The sequence below is a fragment of the Leptosomus discolor genome, chromosome 7 (genome assembly GCF_034619465.1).
Source record: "Leptosomus discolor isolate bLepDis1 chromosome 7, bLepDis1.hap2, whole genome shotgun sequence".
NCBI classification, from domain to species: domain Eukaryota; kingdom Metazoa; phylum Chordata; class Aves; order Leptosomiformes; family Leptosomidae; genus Leptosomus; species Leptosomus discolor.
Genome location: NC_141397.1, coordinates 61,169,791 through 61,189,175, shown reverse-complemented (window position 1 = coordinate 61,189,175; position 19,385 = coordinate 61,169,791). Strand labels below are relative to the sequence as shown.

The 19,385-nt window shown below is 43.8% G+C and overlaps 1 protein-coding gene across 5 annotated transcripts in view; it reads right to left on the bottom strand.

Annotated features, from left to right (window-relative positions):
• The window catches only part of MECOM (MDS1 and EVI1 complex locus), a 35,889-nt gene extending 16,953 nt beyond the window's left edge, over positions 1-18,936 (bottom strand). For 2 of the 5 annotated variants that reach the window (XM_086467621.1, XM_086467622.1), the window contains exons 1-6: positions 18,873-18,936; positions 16,402-16,618; positions 13,053-13,200; positions 11,854-12,007; positions 4,608-5,970; positions 2,509-2,596 (exon numbers count right to left, since the gene is read on the bottom strand). In XM_086467621.1, coding sequence (XP_086323747.1) covers positions 2,509-2,596; positions 4,608-5,970; positions 11,854-12,007; positions 13,053-13,200; positions 16,402-16,618; positions 18,873-18,921 — 2,019 coding nt within the window. In that variant the 5' untranslated portion in view covers positions 18,922-18,936. Of the gene's footprint in view, positions 1-2,508; positions 2,597-4,607; positions 5,971-11,853; positions 12,011-13,052; positions 13,201-16,401; positions 16,619-18,872 lie in introns of all 5 variants that reach the window. The other 3 variants (XM_086467620.1, XM_086467623.1, XM_086467619.1) reach the window with 3 other exon arrangements.
• Positions 18,937-19,385: the final 449 nt, after the last annotated feature.

The window sequence follows — 19,385 nt, the reverse complement described above, 5'->3', positions numbered from 1 at the left end:
AATTCACCTACAGAAACACAAACTTGTAGGACACAAATAATAATTTTGTTCGTATTTTACACGGATAAATCCTGCCAGCAAAAAATGAAAACTTGCAGCGCGCTCCACACCTGTACTTTTACAGGGGTGAACAGGACTATAAAGGAAAAACAGCTTTTCTGCAAGCCATTCCCCAGTCCTCTATAAATACCGAGCCAAATTCTGCCTTTGCAAACAGGAGACTCCTTTCCATTAAAGTCAGCAAGAAAGCAGATTTTGGCATTTACTCTTTTGACAGGGCACGTGACGGCGGTTTAGTTTTCTTTTACAACGTATTAAGAGGGCATGTTACGCTCGTGACCTTTGCATCCATCCGTCTCACACCAAGCTAAAGATGTTATCCCTAGCAGCCAGGTAAGGGATAAAACAAAAGCCAGTCTTTACCATGGATAGTTTTTTTCTACTGCACAATGAGAAATGTGGAAGAATCGGGTCAGCAACACGGGTGCAGAACTAGCCCTCCCTCCTGCCAGAGGGTGCTGGCTCTGCCCCACCTCGGCTGGCACCGCAGCAGGGAGGTGGCATCCGACACCTCCTGCTCACACTGACGGACTTGATGGCTGCACCAGGACCTTCCTCGAGCACAAACAATAGATTTAACCAACTCCCTGTGAAGAAACAGGAAGGGTCAAATCCCAACACCCTGCCTGCTAATGGCGAAACGCCCAACGTCTCCATTTCACCTGCGCACCTACGCCATCCTCGCCTAACTCCCATTATTCCTCCTCCAATTCTCCACGTAACTCAAGAGTCATAAGACGCTACGTAGGGGAGTATCCAACTCCTTCCCTGCCTGCCGTAGCCAAACTCCTAATGGTGCATTTTACCCAAACGGCCTCCTTTCCCACCCACCGGCCACGCTACCTACCACCATCATCAGACCAAACTGCGGCAAAACCTTCAGAGCCCCTTGAATCCAACTTCACTAAATGACATCGACTTACACCTTCTGAAAAGCTAGCTAGCATTAAGCAAAATAATATTTCTTCCATCGATACGGTACCTAAAACGACCTCATTTAAATAATTTACTACTAATTTACAGCCACTTGGCTGCTCTAACAGAATCACTCACTTGATGGAGAGGAACCTGTCCAGTTTTACACCAAGGGACACAAAGAGGATTGAGCCGCTGTTTGCGTATTTGTGCATTAGTACTATCTCCTGTGAAATGGGAATTTTTATTTATTGCTTTGCAACTTGGGTAAATAAGGTAATTTAGCAAGAGGTGCTGAGGTGCCATTAAATCCTTTACATAAAATCTGGATAATTTTAATACTTAATAGATCCTACACTTCCTACGGGCATTGGAACTGGAACAGCGTGTTTTTCTGCACTCTCCACCCATGCAGCAGTATTATGTTTGTGCATCTGCAACTATATACACCATCAGCTGCTCTTCCCAGCTCTCCGAAAGTGCCATATTTCAGAATATATTCCGTACAGCTTAGGGCATAACAGCTTTTGATTTCATTGAGGGGAAGAAAAAAAAAAAAGCAAGTGGTGGCAGATTATTGCCATGGTTTGCCCAGGAATCAGAGGAAACTGAATCAGAGTCAGCAGCTCCTGGTTGTGTGCTTAAAACACAAGACCCATATGGGCTGCCATTACGAGGATCAAACAGCCCATTATCAGCAAGGGGTTCAAATTTGCAAATACCACAGAGCATTTTATTTCAGGCATAAGATTTAACCCAAATTTTTAGCAAAATCTCCTTGAGCAAGGAGGAGGAGGACAACATGAGGGTGAGGTGCTGTTGGAAGAAAAGCAACGTATAGTTTGCAAACAGGTACTCTGTCGATACTACATCCATATTGCCATTACACCATTTTAGGGACACCCTCCTAAATTTTTGTTATTCAACAAATAAGCAGCAAGATTATGGCCTATGAACAAGGCAGCAGCCCTCTCATACAGCTTGTCTTCATGTATAGAGAAGCAGGGATCCTACAAAGTCACTGTGCACGCTAGAGCCCACAATGGCTACGTAAAAGAGATGGAGCATTTGCTTACGAGATTTGAAAGCACTGGGTGAAAGGCTTTATCTCTCTTCTGGGAGTCCTTAAATATTGGCAGCTGGGATGCCCAGCTTTGCTGGCCTGACTTTGAATCTACATCGCCTCCCTGTAGTCAACACTGACTGCACCCCAATGGCCCAGAGCACAGGAGAGTGCCGAAGAAGACACGGATAGCTGCAAATGTTGGTAGCTACGCTACGTTTTTGGAGGAACATGGTTCTAAAACATACATGTAGCTTGAATCTGGCTTCCTCTATAATCAAAACATGTTGTTTCATCTGCAAAACATCAAGAAGCTCAGAACAATGCTTACGCTTTTCCACCACAATGGTACAGCAAAAACTGTGTGTTTTAGGAAATCCAAAAATGACTAAGACTGCATTCATTTCTCTGCACCTGCTTTGAAGCATCAACAGGCTTGTTTACAACATCAAAATTCCCAAAATACTTACTTGTGGATGAAACAAGAATCCCGGGGAAGGTCTCAAGTATTTCTCTTTTAATGCTTCCAGTGGGTCAGTTAACTTTCTTTTCTCTACTCTGTAAACGTTAAAATTAGATTTGCTTGTGATGAATCAGTCTCAGATATTAATAATTATACAGCTACTCATGTTTAAAATAGTCAATTATACATCAAGTAACTTGTTTCTGAGAGATAATGGTAGAAGACAAGGAAGTACAGTCAACTCTCGATTCCCATGTACAACTCATTACTGCGGGTGGGGCTGTGAATTAAAGGGAGATGATACCATTTACATAGGACACAATCCCATTTAAAAAGACTGGTCACAACTATCATAGGAATCAATGACTAACTACCGAGCACTTTTATGAAGAAATAAGGCAACTGAGTGTGGTCTCCGCTCAGAGGAGAGGAAATCAAGGCAACAGGAGCCTTGAGCAACGGGTCCCTTCTCATCTGCCCATGCAAGACATCACAGCCACCATCCTGGACACAGCTCCTTGTGCATGACAGTGCACAAGCAGGGCGAGAAAGGTGGGCTTGTAGGAACGCATCGAATCTGATATGCCAGCAGCAAAGATTGCAATCAATTCATGTGGACATTTAGGCAGTGAAATGCAACACAGATAATTCAGAAGCACTGTGGAAATTTGAGGGGTTTGTTCTTTCTGTTACTGATGTGTATGGTTTAAGGGACAGATCCTGTTCTCCATATGTAGATGTAACTCATGGCAAAGGAAGGCTCAGAACAACTGCCCTTGTGCTACACTGCCAGAATTCGTACAGATTTCACTACTTTGTAATGCAGGACCATAAAGCATGGATCATTATTTCCACTGCTTCAGGCATTTAAAAAGAATATGACGCAAAGAAAACCTGTGGTCTAATACAGATAGCAATCTGGCATGAATAAAAACATCTCAGTAAACAGCATCATATCCCATTTCTTCATAATGCATACCTGTTGTCTTATGTGAGAGTGTTCTCCAAAAACTTTGCCCATAGCATTTCTTTTTCAGATAAAGTAATAAATTAACATTATTTACACAGCGGTAACTTTTTTTTTTAACCATAGGCTGTAAAATCAGTCATTTATATTACAGACAAATATTTTTATGGCTAATATTTCTCTAAACTAATTTAGATGCATGACTTTGCTGGTTACAGATATACGAGCAGAAAGGCGAAGGGCACAAAGGGGCTGACGTACACAGGATGCAGGTGAAATCCAGATCCCAGTGAGATCCATCTTAGGAAACACCGAGGGGTCAGGATTTTACCACCCTTTTTTAAAAACTCAGCTCACTGACAGTGTCTGCTTGTGCACCTGTTGAAGCCAACGAGAAGGCTCCCATAGATTCCATAAGGTGGACCAGATTAACTTGCCCACTGGTTAGGCTTTGTACACACAAGGACACTGCGCCTTCAATTATATTAATGAAATGCACAGAGCCATTGCTCAAATCTGTGCAAACAAAAGGCAGAAATCACTTACAATTTCCATAATTTTATACACCTTAGGACAAATCTGCTTCTTTGTTGTACTTACAAGATATGCCTACTTAATTCAGGAGGAACTAGAAAGGTGGTGTACAGCCAGCACCCTGGTGAGATGCTCTCCAATTTCCAGGGGAAGGCAGAGGCAGAGGGCAGTAAAGGCTAGTGGGCAACATTTTGGAAGAAAAGGAATTTGGGGCAAACCAGTGACGTTAAATATGCAGTAAATATACAAATATTTGAGACTGATGACAATTTGTTTCTGGGTAAGAGAATATATTAAACTCCTCCATGTCAGGCTGCTCACGTTAAACTAATGACTCACTGCAATTAGGGCAGTCATGAAGACTTGCTAATTGCAGCACTACTGGACTTGGGTTTGCTCTGAGCAGCTCGGATTTGAGGTGGGGTGGGAGGTCAGCATGCAGCCTGGGCCACCCCATGCCCCGGTGGCAGGATGACACTTCCAGGGACAGTATTTATATATCCCAGAGATGAGAATGGGGTTGTCCTACATCTGTGGGCAGGTGGCCCTGGCAGACCTAGCTGCCTGTATCAAAGGATGCCGAAAGGCAGCAGATAGTCCATTACCTGTAAATGGGATCCATAAAGAAGGGGGTGGGCCTGGCGTGCTGCAAGGAGGACTCCGAAGCTTTCCTTTGCTCAAGGTCACCTGCTTTCTTCTCTCCAAAGACGTGGTTTTTCCGAGGCTCGGCTTGTTTTGTGCCACTGGCTCGACTTCTGCTGCCCATGCTGAGATCTAGAGGCTGGTCCTGGCTTGCTGCAGAGGGGGCTGCTGGCTTTGAGGGTATGGGAGTAAGTGGCTTCTCCTCCTTACGCTTTATGGTGAGGTCAAAGGGAGACTCAGAGCTTCCCTTTGGGATCTTCTTTATTTCACTGGGTGATTGGGGCTCCACTTTCAAGGGTAACGGTCTCAAGTCTCTATCAGGAAATGGATACATTGATTGAGAGAATGCTGGAAAAAACGGGAGGGGAAACATGGAAGGGTAAGGTAAGGCTCCGACTTTTTTGTCTTGCAGCCCCACAAGTCCTGTTGAACCAAAGTACTTTTCAGCAATAGAAGCAATAGCCTTTATAGAATCATTCACCGCTCCTGACACCGCAGTCTGCTCCTCTAAGGATGGTGAGAAAATGGAATGATTGCTGTGGTCTTTCTTATTATTTATTGAAGCCAGGCTCTGCAGAGAGCTTACTTTGTCTTTGAACATTTTACCATTTTCTTTAAATTTCTCTTTCTCACTTTCAATGTCACTTTCCAGATCAGAGCCCGAGGTGGTTTCCAGGTCACTGCCACTGGGGGTACTGACATCGTCAAGGTCAAGGTCACTACTCTCTGACTGGTCACTGAGTTTCTCATGCGGCCTCTCTTCAGAGGACCTCTCTGGTTGAAGCTCCACTGGCTTAGTCTCCCCTACTGATGGTTGTTTATTTAGTGCCTTCAAAATATCCTGGGTGGCTGGCAGTATCTGAGGATTTGTCATGAGGGGACTTTGACTTTTGTTTGTCTGATCTGCGCTCGGTAGTCCTTTAACAGGAGAACTAGTAGGTAGCAAAGGTGGCCTGTGGTACAAGCCTGAAGGAAACAGACCAGGGAAGCTAAAAGAAAATCCAGGAGCTGTTGGAAAGGTAAGACCAGCAGGATGCCTATTGGCTCCAAAATAGTCAGCAAGGCCCGGATTTGCATGATTCATATTAACCATGGACGTTTTATCCATAGCTGGGGTTCCAGGAAGTGAAATGCCTTGGCCAAAAAATCCTCCTGCTGCAAAATGGTTCTTGCCCTCACAAAATCTCCTGTGTTTATTTAAGGAAGACGTAGTGCTGAACATTTGTCCACAGTCTTTGCACTTGATTTGGGTTCTGCAATCAGCATGCATGCGCTTATGACGACAAAGGTTTGAAAACTGAGTATAGGATTTATGGCAGACCTCACCTGTATGTAAACAACAACAACAACACATCTCAGGCTTTATGATAATTGCCCCCACCCCCAAAATTTTGCAAATAACACCACTTTTTCACCCGCCAAATGTCAATTAGGAAGCCGTAAGGAGAAGTCTGGGTGCACAAATGTACGAAAAGCTACTGTATTCTTCCAAAGCAAGGCATCCAAGCAGACAAATGTCTAAAGACAGCACCGAAACCCGCTCCAATAAACCAGAAAAGGTCTGAAATCACTAAAAGACAAAGTTTCCTTGTTGCTCTTTGTATTGCACAGTGTGGCATATTCAGTACCATTACTCTGTACCGCGTTAGCACCCAGAGCCCCGTCAAGAGCCGCGGCTCGGTGCTGTAACACCACATGAATCCACGGTGCTCCTGTGTGAGCAAACACTCGTGTCTTCAAATGACATCCATTCATGTCACTATTCACATGTGAAAAGTTAGTCATTAAAATAAATATTTGCAGGACCAGACAGGAGATAGACAGAACTGCCTCACGGGGCTTTCAGTCTGCAAGACCACAAGGATGTGAAAGAGGTGAAGGAGGAGACAACCAGGTATTTCCAAGTGCGTAACCTTCTTAACAAACAACATTTTTTTCCACTTACAATTAAGGATTTCATCTCATGAAAGTCCATGCTAGAGGCTGGGTAACCTCAGTCTAGTTATCTCATACGTCCAAAGCATTTCTATTCGTGTAATGCATACAGTCCCTACAGGTGCCAGGGACACTGTAACTCTAAATTCCACATCTTAATAACTAGTTTTAACATTGCTTATTTGTCTCTTGCACATGAAAAAAATACACTAAATTTCAACAACAATTTCTTTAAAGAACGCAGCGGTATTTATTTGCATGTCTGATGCTCAAAACAGCTCGATGGATTTCCTTTCAAACTCCTCCAGGATGAGAATATCTTCAGCCTCACAAAAGCAGCACTTGGAAAAAGCCTGAAACCACAGAGGGGAGGAGATCTACCTTGAGCTCACGGCCTGATCTAGCCTGCAACACCTGACACATCAGAGCACAGCTTCCAGCAACTATTTTCAGCAGCAGGAGGCTGAAAGTGGTACTGGCGGTGCAGAGCGAGACACTATGAAGAGTGAATGACATCATTGAAGCAAATTTTGTGGGTCCCTGATTTTCTGGCTGCTACAAACTTTAGGGAGCAAATTGGGGCAGCAACCAAGTTATAGGTCTGTAAGTGAAAATGTGGTTTGGAAAAGGATAATGCTCAGCTCCCCAGCCCCTTTTTATGTCCCCTTTTGGCACCCTTTGGACAAGCAGGGGCATCGGGCAAGTCCCAAGGCTGCACTCTGTCTTGTGCTCTTTATCATGCTAAAACTTGTCTGTATCTCTGCACTGCCTTTCTTCCAACAGTATCAGCTCCAGCCTTGTTTAAAAACAAGGCAACAGCATTATCAGTAAGCATTTATCCCTCTGTAATAAATCCTTTTTTTTTTTTTTTTTCCGGACAGGAAAAAGCATGTGGCCACTTTATTTTTATTTAATTTGTGTTATATCATAAGCTCTCGTCTTTCACACATCAAAGCCACACAACAATACACATTGTGTATTCTGAGGCCTTTTTAACAATCATTTTCATGATTTGAGACAGACTGACATAATTTACAATGGCTCTATTTTAAGCCTCCAAAGGAAACTGAATTGAATGTATCCCATCCTGCACTCTTGGTTCCCATGAACTGCAATCACGTCCTCTAACTTCCACTCGCACCGGAGCCCGCACTAACCTTCCTGCTCCTCTGAATCTCTGCCCTTGAGAAACTTGACCACTTGTTGTCATCTCTTAACTGTTTACCTCTTCAGCAGGCTGCTTCATATCTCAGCAACAATGCTCCTATTGTTCGAGGGCCTGATCCTGCCTGATCCATCCGTTTTCCCCGTTCATGTCCCGTTGACATCCCCGGGACAATTTGTGGGGTAAAGAGTGCAGAATTGGGCCCAAACACAGGAAATTTACAATGCGGTAATTCAGGAAGAATGTTTGTTGCTGTATATCAGTTACTGTTCCTGCTGGAAATCTTCATTCATGAGGAAAGACAAGAAAGAAAAGAGAGAAAATCAAAAAGAATTTTTTTTTTAAAAAGGAAGAAAAAAGATGGAAGTGGAAAATAGAGACAAGAAGGGGGAGGGGAGGGGAGGGGAGGGGAGGGGAGGGGAGGGGAGGGAGAGGAGAGAGGAGAGAGGAGAGAGGAGAGAGGAGAGAGGAGAGAGGAGAGAGGAGAGAGGAGAGAGGAGAGAGGAGAGGACAGGAGAGGACAGGAGAGGACAGGAGAGGACAGGAGAGGACAGGAGAGGACAGGAGAGGACAGGAGAGGACAGGAGAGGACAGGAGAGGAGAGATTATTCTAGTTCCTTGAAAATGCTTGATTTTTCCCTGGATAAGTACTTTCTGTTTCTTTTTTTTGTAAAATATTTTATTTGTCTATTTAACATAGAACATTTTTTTATTTAATATAGAACTACACGTGATGTTGTTTTATGTATGAAGCTCTGGGTTTTTTCTGCTATTTTCTCCTATTTTTAGCCTAATTGCAGGATAAGGTTTCTACTCCCACGAACAGAATTCTGCTCTATACTTCAGGGTACAGAATCAGGCCCCTTACTTTCACTGTTGAGGTCTTACACAAAAAGCTTCCCCTGCTCCCATCGGGTTCATTGATCACAGAAACCAAAATTAAACTGACCAAAATGGTGACTTCAGTGGCATATCCACAGGTTTGCACGAGCTTCATCTTGGATATCATGGGCCAACTCCTCTCCTTGTATAAAGCAGGATGACTCTAAACACTGATAGAGTTATGCCTAACATAGCAGCAGAGCATCAGATTGTATATATTTTTCCAGCAAGAAAAATCTCCAATGCATACATTTACAAGGCTAGGATAACATATAATTTAAAACAAATTGTGTTTTGTGAACTTTTGGTCTTCTACCAGGTTGCGTTGAGGGCCTGTTCTTATTCACATTTCTGTATTAAATAAAACACTTCACTCAGGTAGGCTTGAGTGGCAAGCAGGTGAAAAGGGGTGTATTGTCACAGATTTGATCTTCCTAAAGTTTGGGAATTTCTCCCTTAAAGAACATAGATACATTTTTAAATCATTATTCTTCATTAATATATTCAAAAGTCAACAGAACCAAGAAATCTTCTACCCTGGAGAAAAGCAAAAAGACACACAATTGAAAGATACCCTAACAAACTACTAAGGGAGATGCAAATTAACCATTTGACCAAATATAATTTATCTCAGTTTTAAAACTAAAGTAAACCAATAACGGCAATACCAAATTAAATTAAATACCAATAATGGCAATACCATTAAAATATGTAAATATTTATCGTTATAATCTCAATCAAACAATTAACAGTTGTATTGAGGATTTTACCTTTTTGAGCATAAAAGTTATTCAAAACTGTTTAACAAGGTGCTGCTTGCTCAAGGTGCCTCTTACACTTAACAGGCAGTCTATTCAACCCACAGGCTCTCAAGGCTGGCAAAGAAATTTTGGGCCCAGGTCCAAAGCCCTTACTCCCCAGAGTTGTCTTACTCTTGGGGACCATCACCTGAAGCCTGGGTTAACGTGGCATCAGTGAAGTGCACACCCAGTGCCCCGCTAATTTTGGAGCAGACTCTGTCTCAAAATCCATTGCACCACCTCGACCTCCTCGGATATTCCCAGGAGCCAGGACTCCTCAGATAAGTTCATGTTACAAGATCTACCTCTTTTCCATCACGTGACTTTTATTTCCAAGGAAAGCTTTGCTTAAACTTTACTAGATGGGGGATGGTTATCAACCTTAATTGCTTCCACGTATCAAAGCAACAGAAGCTGGGTTTGATTTCTCCTATTACACCTTATTACACCCTTTAAATCTCAGCGCCATACTTTTAAGCAACTAACTTGTAAGCGAAACTTCCCTCTTTGCAGCTTTTATTGCCTTACAGACCCCAGGTTTGACACAAACTCCCAGTCTGGCTCCCAAATTGCAAAAATTCATCTCATGCCTATGCACACTCTGTACCGCGATTGTCTCTGGACCCCAAATTAGCCAGCAATTAAGTTTGCATATTTTCTGCTTATTAAAAAAATTACTGTAAGTACTATTTTGAATATGTTCAGTCTATTATGGCATGTGGTTTCTATTTGGAGAGGCTGGAGATTTTGCAAATGCAGTGAGTAATTACCTTAGTGTTGGTGAGTTTTCACTCAAGCTTGGGCGGTGTACTGTAATAAGAGACAGTTGCCATAAACAGACTGGTACGAGTAAATCATGGTGTGTGGCCTTCTGGTGGAAAACAGATATCTCCTTTAGGTGACCCTACCTCCCTCCCATCGCTTAGCAAAGCCTACCAAACATGTGGTCTCCAAACCCTTTTGTTCTGCAATTACTGGCTGTTATTTGTAGGTTGCTCAACGGGTTTTCATCGCTCACACTGTACATACAAAGAATACCGGTTGCTGTTTGATTTATCAGAATAAATAGTAACAAAGAGCATTTGAGAGATTATTTCATTTATGAGAGGTGCCACTTACAGACTTTCACGTAGGACATTGTAACAGGACTGTCTGAAGACTCCCTGCCTAGCCAGAAGTCACTTTTTTATAATAATCATAACCGTTAACTATAATTACTTAACCTGTAATCAGGTTTAAAAATTATTAGTGATATTTATTACTGGATCTAGTTATACATTTTCTCATTGAAGCATTACCTAACCCAACGGCAGGTAAACAGATTTCGCACAAATGAGCCTTTCAAGCCAATACTCCTCTTCCTGAGGAATTATCTTAGTGTGCAGCCGCTGCTTTGTCCAGGTGTGCTGGTGATATTTTGGTAAATTTTTGTTGAAAGCAGCATAAGACCAAAAAGTTTAGCGGACAAGTAGGGGAGGTGGTCACAAGGTGCCTTTCAAACCATAGCAGGTGCCTGAAAAGACTGTAGTGGAGATTAGCACTACCAAGAACAATACTCTTAAATATTTTCTGCCTCTGCTTCCCTGGTGAAAGGGAAAGAAAGCAACCTGCAGCATTACTGTGCACCCAGCTTCCCCACCTCCTAGCAGGAGCTGGCTCAGCAGTAAACACAACCCGTGAGACTTTGAGGATCCAATTTATAGCCCAGTACAGGGTCAGGCCCACATATGAGGCAAGTTTTATCACAGGAGCAGCTGTTGGCAAAGATCTGGTAGCACAACTCAATACTTAAATTCAAGGCATGCAACGGAGCCTCCAGGAGGGCGGCAAGCTCCTCCGACAGAAATTCACTCCTGCTAAAATTTATTTTCCAACTCCAGCAAAAGTCATGGCATCCGCTGTGGAGACTCTGTGGCCCAAAATTAAGACCTAAAGCCATGCAGCCTTCCAAATAATGCTGGTTCTGCCTAATACCCAGCCGCTGCCACCCTCCCCTGCCCACTCTGGCGCTGCCACGTCCTCCCTTGTGCCAGCACAGGGGGCTGCTGCTCACGCCGAGGAGCAGGACGGAGAGCGGCCAGCTTGGCCCGGTGCAAAGCAATGAGGCTGCAGCCATCGAGCCTGGCAGGGCTGCTTCTCACTAAACCCTGCTCCCCACTTGCTCTTTGCATCTCTGTGTGGAAAAACATCCCAGGGATAACAGATACATTCATACAGCATACCATGTCTATCTGAAAAGGAAAATTGTATGAAAATAACGCTTCGCATTGGACTACGAATTACCCAGAACTCATTTAATAACTCACAACCCCAGTGAAACTGGTGGGAAATTCAAAGGGAGCACAACACAGCCTCCTGCTTCCAGATTACGCTGCTTTACGACAAAAGAAATAACACTTAACTGAAGACGTTTAGTTGAAGACTTACATATAAAAGGTTTGACACTGCTGTGGATGTGTTTATGCTGTTTGAGGCCTGAAGAAGTGGCAAAGGTTTTGCCACACTCTGGACAAGCGTGAGCACGAGCCCCAACATGCTGGGAACGAATGTGCCTCTGAAGGTTGCTGGGGTCCGTGAAAACCTGCTAGGAAATGAGTACTGATTAACCAAGAAACTTGACTGCGGAAGAAGCCAGTTATTACAAGAGCCTTTTAAAATTCAGACCTTGGAGCTATTTGGGAGTATTTCAGATTAAAAACCTCGCTAAGGGGCATTAATGGGGAGCTGTGCCTGCAGGATGGGGCCTCAGTTTCCCAGGATCAGCCAAGATTTGGTGAATCTGTTAACCCCTTTGCAGCCACTACAGCAGATGCATTTGACCCTGCCATTAGAAACTGTGCTTCTGAGGTCAGGAAATTCACAGAAAATGAGTCAAAAATGTGGCTGCTTAAAACCTTTAAGCGTTACTGCAACAGAAATACTTTGCAGCGACAGCTGAGTGCATGGCAGCGAGACATCCTGTACACAACATAGTCCTAGCACCCAGGGCTTGGTCGCATCTTACGAGTGTCAGCTCAACATAAAATTCCCTTTATCGTAGCAAATCTACTTATAAACAAGAAAGCCCCCATGCAAAAACCCCAAGCTTTGGGAATCTGATAAAAATCAGAGCAGAGCACCACATCCTACACAAATAATCAGAGTGAGCCCAGCGTTGGGAAGTGACAGAGACGCTCTAGAGATGAGACAGTTGCGCTCACTTAGCACAGCTGGTGTCCACTGCTATTTCTTATTTTGATTTATATCGCAGTAGTGCTGTGAAGTTGCTCGTCCCAACAGCTGGCACACAGCCTAGGGAACCCACCCGCCCTGCAGTTCCCCGGGGTTTCTTGCCCCTCAGTGATGCTCTTACACCCCATCAGTCCTTGCAAGGTGTCAAGCCCTGAGCTCGGGGATGCTCAGCATCCTGCATCAGTGCTCATTTCAGACTCCACAGCCATTTCCAAATCAAAAGGGGTAGAAAAATAACATCTTTACACAGTAAAAGCATCAACCCTTGAGAAACCATCTGGAGCAAAGTAGAAGCCCTATGCCCTCCTGCATCCCAGCCCCGGGCATCCCCATTTCCATCCTCCCACGCATCCAGCAGCACAAGAAGTGCCAGGCAGCCTACAAATTCACTGTACCTTGGCACAGTTCTCACATTCGTAGTGCTTCCCGCTGTCGTGCGACATTTGGTGACGTATCAAGTTGGACTTCCAGTTAAAAGCTTTAGGGCACTGGTCACACTTGTACTCCCTCTCCTCGCTGTGAGACAGCATGTGCTTCTCCAGGCTGCGGAAACAGGAACAGGGCTCAGTGAGGTCCCACACACACCGTGGGTTTATCAGTGGTTTGCAGGAAGAGGAGACAGAAGAGCACGTAATTACAGCCAAAAAAAAAATAAAAAAATAAAAAAAGCCTCAAAGGCCCAACCCTGACAGACCCAAGTCCTTTGAGTACCAGGCTCACCCCAGGCGGGAGGCAGAACGTCCTCCTCCCTACCAGAATAACACATCCTCTTGTGTTTTTTCAGGCCACCTGCAAATGCTCCGGGAGATGCTGCTGCCGTCAATCCCCAAGGAGATTATTTCATACACCTCTCAGTATTTCACTCTGGTAATTCTTCCCTGCAGTTTGAATTATTTCTACCTTATGACTTTCCCTCTAAACACACCTTGGGTCCCAGCACCTGACATAACTCCACTCCTTTGATGGGAGTCAATTTTCCTTAACAGCAGGAATAGATGAGGAATAACTCCACTGGAGCAGGACAGGATGAGCATAAGAAACCTCTAAATATGATACACTACGACTGAAGTTATACTTGATTATTATTAACTGTGATCAATCGCGTAGCTGTTTATTCATTAATTTCTTAGTAGTTTATTCAGTCTGTTAGTAGGGTATTCAATCCCCACCTAATTTCTCTTGCACATCTTTGAATTCATTTTCGTCTCTGAATTTTATGAATTCCTGCTTTATTATTCATTTGTAGCAAATATATAAACACCTGTACTGCTTGGTCATATAGAAAGTCGTAACTCACACTATCGCTTGAGGAAAGATCGCTACATAATGTAAGAGTGGATTCACAGAAAAGCCACTGGAAACTGCGATTTTTAGCCTGGGATGCCAAACCAGATCAATCTTTCCTCACATGAAGCTCCCACTGATCTCTGCTGAACCAGTGGACAAAACCTGCTGGGTTTACTTTCTCAGTTGGGTTGTGCAGCCCAAAGAGCAACCTCCATTCTCAGCCACAGGCAATGGAAATGCTTTCACCCTGCAGATGCTCTTTACTTCTACCCTTCTCCATCTCCCTCCTTCAGGGGGAAAAAAAATAATTCTGGCTTCCCCTCTTAATACTTCTATAACAATTGCCTCTCCATCATGCACTGGTAAACAAATTTGCCTTAAGACCTAGAGAGACTCTTGTCCCCTGCTCTGGCACCAGCTCCCAGCACTGGGCAGTCCTGGCCCCCCAGATTTCCATCTTCCTGCTCGACCCTTTCTCCATTTAATTATGCACACCCTCAAGCACAGCTCATTCAGACTTTTTTTTAATATAATCTGGAATATGGCACACTTCAGTACTTTTTGCTGTGAACTGTCTTTGTGGTGTATTAGCCTTTCAATAATTCAAGAGTTCGGAGAATGACTGCATTCTCTCTCATTTTTTACCCTTTCTCACAGTACTGCCCATCTATTTATGATGACGCCTTCTTTGTTTTCTGCCCTCTCTCTTCAATATTTAATATTTTAAGCTAAATTTACATTTCCTCAATGATTCCCATATGTTAGATAACGTCCTCTGGTTCGCAGGCAGAAAAGAACTTGTAACACCGAATAACTCACAACACAGAAAAACGTTACAGCCCAGGCTCCTGCCTCACCCATACTGCTGCAACCCCTTCCACTTGATCTGCCTACATCGGCCCGTTCAAATCAGTCACTCAGATTGAAAATTAGACACACGGAGCCGCATACTGCTCAACACCAGCCGATGAATATGACCTTGCACCTGCCCAAATTCCCACTCAGCAGGGCTGACCTAGTATACAGGGAACAGTGCTTGGCACCTCGTGTTTTAATTTCGGCGTCATTAGTTTTGCAGAAACCTAAGGATCAGGTCATACGATACGCTGATGTGAGACCCCCTGCGTGATGCCGAGCCACCTCTGCTCCATCAAGAGGAGCTAAGGAGCATCTGTGTTTTGGGAAAGAGGGCTCCATCTTGCTGAACCCGTACCTGAAGCATTCAGCAGCAGTTGTCCAAAGGGGCTAACCCTGGCGTGCATAAATCGTGCTAACCTCCACACACCACAACATCCTCAATCATGGACTAGTAAAGATTTCTGTGAAACATATGAACCCACAAAATACTCTGACAAGTCAATATTTAAGGGGCATATCATTATTAAGCAATGCAAATAAATACACTGCTGTCCCTAAAAGGGCAGTTTACAGTCACTTAGGTTGTGTCCACACAACATGGAGAGGAAAGAAGACACTGTGGGAGTGTGGGAGCTGTGCTACAGCCTCCGGCCGAAAGCAAGAGATAATGGCATCTCTTGATACTGCTGCTATAAACCAGCTTCCTAAGAAATGCACTGCCTCACCACAGTGGAGGATCTGGCCCAGGATTTTGCTACTGAGATACCTCAGCATTACTGTCAAATGTTGGCTGAGGTCAACCTTCCGCTGGTCCTGAAAGCATTAAGACGTGAATCTGCGAGGGATGTGCTGCAGAAGCTCCTGTGTGCTCTCAATATCTTCCAGTAATTTGCAAAATTTGACATAATCTGCACTGCAATACGGTATTTTAAGTAGCCACAACAATTCTAGTTACAGGAAATACGTAACTGATCTTCAGCATATAAAAAGTCGTACTTTCTATTTACATTCTACGTGTATTTCAGGTACATATGCACAAGGGTCCATCTGTTTAAACAGACAGATATCTATAAGAAAAAGATGCACTCCAGTGTTTCAAGACAGTATGGTTATAAGTATATACTAACATATAGACACATTTATATTAACACCTTGAACCTGCCTCTAACTAGCGTGGCTTGTTTGCAAAGATAAAGTTGGGAGCACCAGTGAGCACCACTCGGAGACGTTATAAGTTATTTCTACCCAAAAATAAGGAGCCCAGACCTTAGTTGATCTGAACTATAACCACTGCTCTCATTTCACTGCAAGCAGCCCGATTCATGACAGCTAAAGATCGGGTTATCAGAAGATCCAATTCTTATTTTACGGTCCCCACTAAGGACTTCAGCACTAGGACCAAATTTCTGATTTATTGAGACTCCATGCCTTTCTACGCCACAGAACACCAACCGGCACAGAAGTCTTAATCATCTTCATCTTTGGTTTGTACAGAAGATGAAGGTATCAGATTCTGCCCTGGCTGATGCCCTGCATAGTCTGACTGAAGCCAGTACAGAATTTGCCTCATTCAATCCCATTTTAAGCATCTACTCCTACCTTTGTAAGTCTGGGAAGACTTGATCACACTCTTTACACTCCTGGATGTCATGCACGTCCTGAAGGTCATTCTCATTCTCAAGCTTTTTCTGGAAGTCCTCCTCCACCATGGAGAAGGCGGAGTGAGGCGTGCTGCAGGGGAACTTCTGGTGGTCTACAAGCTCAGCCTTGGACTCAAAGAGCTGGTCGCAGTCCTCGCAGCGATACTGACGCTCTTCTGGAAAACAAAGGGGTTGGGCACAGAGAGACCGCATCAGTTTTCAGTCATTTTTAACTACCATCCCATTAGCAGTTCGATGACGGTGTGGTTAAACAAATGGCTATTCAGTGAAAAAGACAAGAACCTCAAAAGAAACAAAGATGCCTTGGAACGCTTTATAATAATGCTTTAACTCTACAATATATGACAATGCAATACTACCTGTTAATTGGTTGGGTGACATCCAACAGGGATCCCTAACACTGGCTTAGGACAAAAGTCAGTGTGTTTATGAACTACCCTAAATGGGGATATACAGGATCTAAGGTGGATATCCAGTGGAGGCTGCCAGTCTCTGCATTTCTGAATGAAGAAGACTGACTTAGACATGAAAATCAGCATCTAAAATAGCCAAAAGGATGTTTATAGAGTTTTCAAAAGCCTCTTCATTTCCATTAGAGTCTTTTTGCAGCACCCAATCTTGTTCAAAGTAAGCCAGAAACACACGAAGTCGGAGTAATGAAGACAGGGGACTTTGCTTTAAATACCATAAAATTGGTCACAACATGTTTCCTACAGAAAATGAGTGCAGAAGATCACTAGAGTGTCACTTCAGAGTGAATATTGGATTGAATTAATTAGTAATTCCTGCAAAAGAATAATTACCTGAAGAAAATCCCAAAAAAGCAAACTTGGACAACAGCATCCCATGATATTTTTTCTACTGGATTTTCTACTGATGATCCACACGAGGAGCCAGACGCCCTAGTTTGGTTCCAATGCTACCTGCCCTGCAGATATACATGTCCAGGGGCTCTGAGTCAGAAAGGCACTGAGGACTCTGGCTGAAATCTCAAGTGCTTGTAGTCGGTTGCTACTTGACAGTTGAGTGGGTCCAGAGAAAGCATCATAGGGCTCTGTTGTCCACTGTCCACGAGCAATACTTTGGCTCAGTCTGCTTCTAAATTACCCCTGTGGGACATATTCTTCTGTGTGACTGCAGAGGCTTCCTCTAGTGTCAGTTATACAATAGCTACTGGGCCAGAGGGCCTAGGCATAGAAAACACTATGCTTGAAAAGGGAGACATCTTTAGCAGTAACTAAACAAAGTTACCACTATGGGGAAAAAAAAATCCAAAAAACCAACAGAACACAAAAGCAAATTATAATGAATGAATAACCCCTACCTTTTTCTTAAAAGAAGAAAAGATACTGCTTTAAATGTACAGGCCGTTATAACAACGTGCAGCCCTTGATACCTCCTGCCCTGGGAAAATCCCCGTGTACTGTCCCTGAATCCCTGAGAATTTGTAAAATGTCCACATTGGCATAAACTGCAACCTAATGGGCATCGAGCTGATATCCTACTCCCAGTCCTCGCTGTGGCTGTATAACCCATTGCTCGATGAGCAGCAGAGCAAGAGGAGCTTTTGGAGGTGTGGGACAAATCTGAGCAACAGCTCAGAAGTTTCAGACGCAGAATCTGTGCGTCGGATAAGTAAGGAATGAGCATGAGGAAGAACAGCTCAAACGTTCTCACAAGCGACAGCAACACTAACAACCTGAGATTTTCTCTTTTCAGGATGATGGAATAACAGTTGTTCAGCTAAGTGAGAATAAAAACTATAATCAGGGTCCATACAGGTCCTGCAGGTGCAGCACAGCCTAGAGATAAGGACAAGGACTCTTTTTCTCCTTCTGCAATACCCATAAAATTATCAAGTTCCAATCCTGAAGCCATACTACCGCCCTCAGTTACACCTGCAGACCTCTGTTTCTGCCAGGAAGGTTCCAGTAAGTGAGGGTAAAACCTGAACAACGTTAGGTGTTGCAGGGATGCTGAGAAACAGCGACTGTACAAACTAGACCTTGCCAGATTAGCAGGTAGAAAATGCAACATGGCATTCAGTTGCATTCAAATGAAACACTGAATGAAGCTGCACTCCTGGCTGGACCACGGTGGAGTGGTGAAGAAAACAAACAAAGAACCCCCAATGAGAGCACTGGCCTCGCTTTTGAGAGCAGACTCACCCTTCAGAAGGACTGAAGGAGTTGTGATAATATTAGACTAGTTTATTCACTGAACAGCTTTCAGAGAAACAGGAGGGCAGAAGATGGACAAATACAACCACGGTCCAGCTCTCCTCCCTGGCTGCAGTGAAGCCATCCCAGATTTCAAAAGGATTCCAACAGAGGAGAAATCTCCCTAATTTTTTGCTTAATTCCAATGATACTTTCTATTAGATTAGACAGTAAGAAAGAAGTGGCTAACCATGAATGTCCGGGGCCATTGTTTCATGTGAATAATCTTCACTCTTCATGAACAGTAAGAGCTCCTCTCCTGGCTCAATATCTGCTACCACTCTGTAGAATATCTGCAAAAAAGAAAAAAAAAAAAAAAAAAAAAGAGAGAAAGCAATGTGACTACCACAACAGGCAGAGAGGCATAAACCACTGCTGGTGAGTGTTACAGGATCAAAACCCTGTGGCCAGACCCTGCCCTGGTGTGGGTGCTGGCTGCTGTTTGCTGGAGAGGTGCTGATTGTGACTGTGGCAGGTCTGCTCCTTCCATCCCCAAAGCTGTTGGGGCTTTGTGGGAATAAAAAGGACGATTGCTTTCCACAGCCTCTGCTGCAAAATGTGCTGCGTGATGACTGCAAACATCAGCAGCAATTTGCATGCTTAGTTATACCAAACCCATGTACGAAGTAGCCATAAAACGCATCCCTGAGTGATCCACGTAAGGGAGATAACTCCTGCTGCACTGGGAAAAGGTACTAAAGCA